This window comes from Alligator sinensis, unplaced genomic scaffold, assembly GCF_000455745.1.
Source record: "Alligator sinensis unplaced genomic scaffold, ASM45574v1 scaffold465_1, whole genome shotgun sequence".
In the NCBI taxonomy this organism is placed as follows: Eukaryota; Metazoa; Chordata; order Crocodylia; family Alligatoridae; genus Alligator; species Alligator sinensis.
Window position 1 is genome coordinate 1552597 of NW_005841979.1, and position 6000 is coordinate 1558596.

Consider the following 6000-nt stretch of genomic DNA (forward strand, 5'->3'; position numbering starts at 1 on the left):
TAGATTACAGAGTTCAGTGGTTCTCAACGTTTTTAGACTCAAGGCACCCCTCAGAAAATCCAAACACTTAGCCTACATGTGTGTTTTGACTATAAATAATACAGCAATTTTCCATTGCAAAGAATTTAGAAAGACCACAACTGGTCAGAATGTTTTTGACACTGTGGATTCCTGTTTAAAATCTCTCGCTTTATCCTGTGAATCATGTGTACATGTTTGTACACCTAACAGTGCTAATATTGTGTGCTGCCCCACAGCAAACTTAAAAATATCGCTTGCCACCCCAAGTGCAGGTGCACCATGGTTAAGAATAACTTGTATACATTTTCTGCAGAAATATATCCAGGGAACTTATTCTAATTTGTATTTATTAATTTTAAAGGCTAAGGATGTTTATGAGTAAGGAGCTCTATAAAAACATGTATATATATGTATATGTATGTATGTATGTATGCATGTATATATTTTCATACATACACATGCACACACACACACATATATATATACACATGTGCGTGTGTATATGTGTGCAGAAAACCAAAAAGAGTATCAAGTATTTTTCTATATCCTCTAGCTTCATAGGTGATTATTTAATGGATGAATCCCACCCTGACCTGGCATATCACTTCAGAAAAATCCAAATGGCAAATACACCATTCAGGCTCAGCTATAATAACCATGTAATTTACAGAGTCACATGGTTGCTCTTCCATGCAATAAGCTCTACATTGGAATGCACAGTCAATTTTAATTAAAACTAGTTTTATTACTGCTGCATTAAGAGCCAGTCCTTCCAGCTTTCATTTTATATAATGAGGATTAAAGCAGCTAAAGGAATTTAAACTCAGCAGTAGGGGAAAGAGGAGAAGGCAGAAAACATGCTCTCAAATCTCTAGGAAAACAGGCTTATTTATGAGCTGATTGGTTTTAGTGTAACTATTTTAATCTCTTTTGGAGAGGGAGACCTCTCAGGACCTCTCACTGGACTTTACAAAGGACTTAGAAGTTTTGGTTTAATCAAAAACTGCTGCTGAAAATAATTTTGTTTAATATGAAGAAATCAAAATGCTTTCCACCCTTTTCTGCTATCTTAATCCACAGCAAGCTGCCCTTATCTCATTTGATCTCAAAGGGCCAGGCTGTGACTTGCTCAAAGTCACTCATTCACAACCTGGCCCAATGATCACTATACTGTTCCACATGACTGAGGATGGTCCAATTTGGTCATAGGAACACAATCTGGCAAGGTGTTGAGCACCTGTTTCCAGTCCAGAAAAGTATTTTTAAGCATGTTCTTGCCCTTAAATATGTTGGTGCCCTACTGTAGTCAGTGGGAATACTCATATACTTTAAAGTTAAGCACATACTTTTCTGGAAGGGGCCTGTTCGCTTAGAACCTTACAGGACTGAACCCAAAGGCTAGGGACAGACATTCACAAAGCCTGAGCCTGAATTGATTCAATATTTGCAGGTTAGTCTAACCTGCCTAGGTTGAATCAGTTTGAAATAACAAAGACATTCCCCCTGGACTGAAGAAATGCCAGCACATGCCTGCACTGGCTCAGGCTAGAAGCCAGGGGGTGCTAGAGCAGCCCTCCATGGTGCTGAGCTTAGGCAGGGGTGGGGGGTGGCCTGGACCCAGCACAATGCTCCGATTAGGGAGGCGTGTAAACCCCGACCCTGCCTGCACCATCCCAGGCTTTTCCCCACTTGATGCTCAAGGGGTGGGAGTGTTGCCACACCTCAGCCCTCGGGCTAGCACTCTGAGGCAAAGTGTGGGGAGGGGGGTGCATGCATCTGTTGATGATACTGAAGTTTTCAATCTTTGTCTCCCTGCTTCTTCATATTTCTTCTCCTGCAAACCTGATAGGGGAGGGAGTCAGCAGGGCAAAATCCTCTCTCATTAGTTCAAACACTTCTTAAACAGCTTTTTCCAAAAAAAGGAATGGAAAGACATTACCAGCTGACCTGTTGATTAGCTCCAAAAAGACCTAAGTGGACAGTATTCTGTCTGCCTGTCCCAATGAAATTGGAGACACACATACAGACACCTTCTCTCGGCATTAGCTAGCATACCACATGCTTAGGGTCCATGGAGATGGGGTCCATGCTGTGGGAGATGGGAGGGAGGGAGGGACGGATCCTTTCTTGAGCAGTGAGATAGGGTGGGGGAGAGGGGGGCAAGGGGAAGCAAGGCAGATCCTGCTGTGCCTGCAGTTTCTGCTGGAGCTCTGGCTAGGGAGCAGAGAGGTGCGGCCAGCCCTGTCCTCTGGAGCAGAAAGCACAGCCCAGGGCTGCAAAGTATCTGGGATGCTGGGGGACTCTGGTTTAACTTAAACCAGGAAGGGGTCTGGTACAGACATTACATAAACCGGTTTGACCCAAATCAGTTAAGTCTGATACTACATTCAACTCAACCAGGTTTATCTCAAACTGGTGTCAGCCATTTTCAAAGTGGTTTATTTATGTGCACTGAACTTATGTTCTGTTAGAGGTTTAAACCAGTTTCTGATCACTTAAACTGGTTTGTGTATAGTGTCTGTTCCTAGCCAAAAGCAGCTGCCCCCCGGACCTAATATCATCCTTCTGATTACGTAGCTATTACTTTTGGATCTTTTTTCCTAGTCTAAATAATAAGGCCAAAAAACGGCTGTTTGTTAGTCAGTTATATTCTATGTAAAAGCTCTTTCTTATCCCTAATTTTATTATGCTGAGTACATTGTCCTATTGAAATTAAATGCTCCAAAAGGTTATGATGAGCCTTTGTTGAAGGGTCTTTCACGATGGATTAAACCAAGAGTCACAAATGTTTTAATTAAAATCTGGAAATGAAAGATTTTATCTTCAAACTATCCTGCAATATTGTGAAAGTAAACCTGATGCTACATAGTTTAATTCCTATAGAGCTTTATGAAGTTTCGATCACAATTACCATGAAAGAAAGATGCATCTCTCTCATTGTCACAGCTCCCCTTTCTTCTTTTCAGATTTTTTTCTTTTTTAAACATGAGCTTTAATATAATCTATTGACCATTTTCCACATTCAAGCATTTGCTTTTGTAAACATACCTTTTGTTCAGCTGTCATTGTTAAACTTTGTAGTCGGCCAGTCATATTTCCTAAGCTCTTTTCGAAAGCCGCTACTAGATGAGCCTGTGAAAAAAACAGAAGAAAACAGCTGACATGTCGCTTGGGTCTTAAATATACTTAGAAAAACCTTTGTAGAATGCAAGGCATAATTTGTTTGTTTTGTCTAGTTGTACAGTATCTGGAATCTCTAGCATGTATGCTACTTCATCTTCTTGCTTTTCTCTATCTCCTATTCCACAACACTTCCATGTTTTCTAGGCTCAGCTTCATATTCTCCAATAGTTTAGTAATCAGCCTTCAAGCCACTTCATCCCTGGTTAGAGTTTGTTGTCATCCTGTGCAACAGATTTTTTTCACGATTTTTTTTTTGCTCCTATTGTAGAAAAAGCAGCAGAGTGATTCAAGTATTATCACTTTAAAGAAAAGTTCTAAGCCCCCAGGCCTCCCAGATACAAAACTGAAGAGGAACCCAAGGGACAAGACCGTGGAATGTGTCCAGGTACATTCATAATGACCTTTCATTATATCATGACTTTGTCTATATCTTCAGTACAGCAATAGTATTCTGAAAATGTCAGGAATCTGCAGAATCATAATATAATCTCATACCTATTTGTATTTCTTATGGGTTAAGTCTGCCTATCTACACTTGTTTGTTGGTTGCTTATTTTTTCTATAAAACACATTGAATTATCTGAAGTTTAAGCTCTAAATTTGTCAATTATGTGGCAGAAATTCAATTGATTTAGCAATGATTTAACATATTCTTTTCCAAATTTCTTATAAACTGTTCAACAAATGGTACAGTCAATCAAGATATAAAAGAAGGTTAATCCTAACAGTTATTTAAATTAGGAGTCATACAAGGAGAAGGAATTGCAGAGAAAGGGATCAATGAAGTGCAGGGTTGGTCCAAGGGTAATTGGCACCCTAGGCGAACTGTGTACCTCAGCGCCCCCACCACTTCCAATATAGACAAAAATTAGGATAAGATTGCCAGTGGTATGCTCTTATCATAAGTCTGCTTGAGAGTTGAAAAGGTAGGAATCATGATTCTGGTGATTTTTCCTCTGAGATCTTTTCAGAGGTCTTTCTACCCTTACCGAACCAAAGGTCTTAGACTATGGTGGAGCCGTATGCAGCCAGGGCTGTTATTTAGAATGATGTTCCTGTTATTTTGTTCTGCATATAATTTTGGTGCCCCCCCAAATTTTGACACCCTAGACAACCGGCTGGACTGGCCCCAATGAAATGATTAAATTTTTATGAGCACTAGAGTCAATTAAATATAGAAAGAGTGAGCCCATGACTCTCATTACCAAGAAGACTTTATGGGATAATTTTCTTCTAATGATTTGTAACAAAGCAGTGGACTGTCATTTACATGGAATATTGTAGACAAAGTTGAGAAAAAAAATTGAGAAAAAGTTGGCAAGTTGAGAGAATCTATACAAGAAAAGACTAAATAAAGTTTCCTTTACAAGACTTGATTTTAGTTGTCATAAAAAGCACCTTTAAAAACAGACTCATTTTACACAATATAAAATGTAGATATAGGAGAAAGCACTGTGAACCAAATACATAGATGCTTGGAGACAACTGAGAATCCAGTACACACCACAGCCATAGCAAAACAAAGCAGTAATGACAAGAAAATATTCATTTGCTCTTTTTCATTTCAAAATTAAGTCAAAGCAAATGCAGGCATTTTCTCAACTGCTTTTTGTGAGTAAAATTACCCCTTCCATGCATACAAACACATATGCTACCTCACTGATTTTGCAGGTGCAATTTTTAATATTTGCATGAGCACAGTTACTAGATATTGAATCTGGGTTTTCCTACTGACCCTCAAAATTTCTGGTACTGCAAGCATCGCAGTACCAGAAAGCACCTGGCGCTGCAGCGTTTCCATGTGTAAAAATGCCCAATGATGTCAGCTTAAACTGGTGCAACTTATCACAACCTTCCCTCGTGGCCACAAATTTGAGCATTTGAGGTGCAACAAAAAGGTATGACTGTTAGGAGTGTGCAAAGCGGGCAGTATTCGATTCAGATTCAGGCTAATCAGGCTGATTCGATTCACTGATTCAGATCACTGTTCCAATTCAATTCAGCCAAATCTGAATCTGAAGATTCGATTCTGATTCAGAGAATCAGCGATTTGGCCACAGACACAGCTTTATATGTTTTTACTATGTACCTTGAGGTACTAGGTGCAGCTGGTGAACACTAATATGGTGGGGCAGATGCAACGTCCCATGGGAGTGCGGGGGGCTCTCCCACGCACTTGGCAGTGGACCTGGAAGTAGACTGGAAGTACTTTCGGTCCTCTTCCAGGTCTGCCACCAAGTGCACAAGGACCCCCTCCCTCAGCGCCTCCCTGGCTCAGCGATCAGCCGCGGGGGGACCCTGGGTGCCCCCCAGACCCAGGCAGAACCAGTCACTGAGCCAGGGGGTGCAGGGGTCTCCCATGTACTCTACGGTGGACCTGGAAGTGGGCTGGAAGTACTTCTGGTCCACTTCTGGGTCGACCACTTAGTGTGCGGGGGACCCCCACCCTGTGCTGCCGTGGGACACACCATCCACCCCACCATCTCAGTATTCATGAGCCAAACCTGGTACCTCAAGGTATGTAGAAAAAATATATAATGCTGTGTCTATGGCCAAATCATTGAATTGCTCTGAGTCTCTCCGAATTGAATTGGAGGCTTCCGATTTGATTCAGAGAGATTAACGGGACTCCTGAGTCCATCTGGATTCAGAGATTTGGCCGCTGAATTGGGCCGAACCTCTTCCGAATTGAATCAGTGACTGAAGCTTTGCACAGCCCTAATGACTGTCTGTTTGCTTTCATAGATTCATAGATGTTAGGGTCGGAAGGGACCTCAATAGATCATCGAGTCCGAC

The 6000-nt window shown here is 41.2% G+C and overlaps 1 protein-coding gene across 2 annotated transcripts in view; it reads right to left on the reverse strand.

The window, feature by feature from the left end:
• Nucleotides 1-6000, reverse strand: part of NAV3 (neuron navigator 3) — a 398015-nt gene that overhangs the window by 36065 nt on the left and 355950 nt on the right. For both annotated transcript variants that reach the window (XM_006021115.3, XM_014518732.2), the window contains exon 23: nucleotides 3070-3153. In XM_006021115.3, the coding sequence (XP_006021177.1) occupies nucleotides 3070-3153 (84 nt within the window). The remainder of the gene's footprint in view (nucleotides 1-3069; nucleotides 3154-6000) is intronic.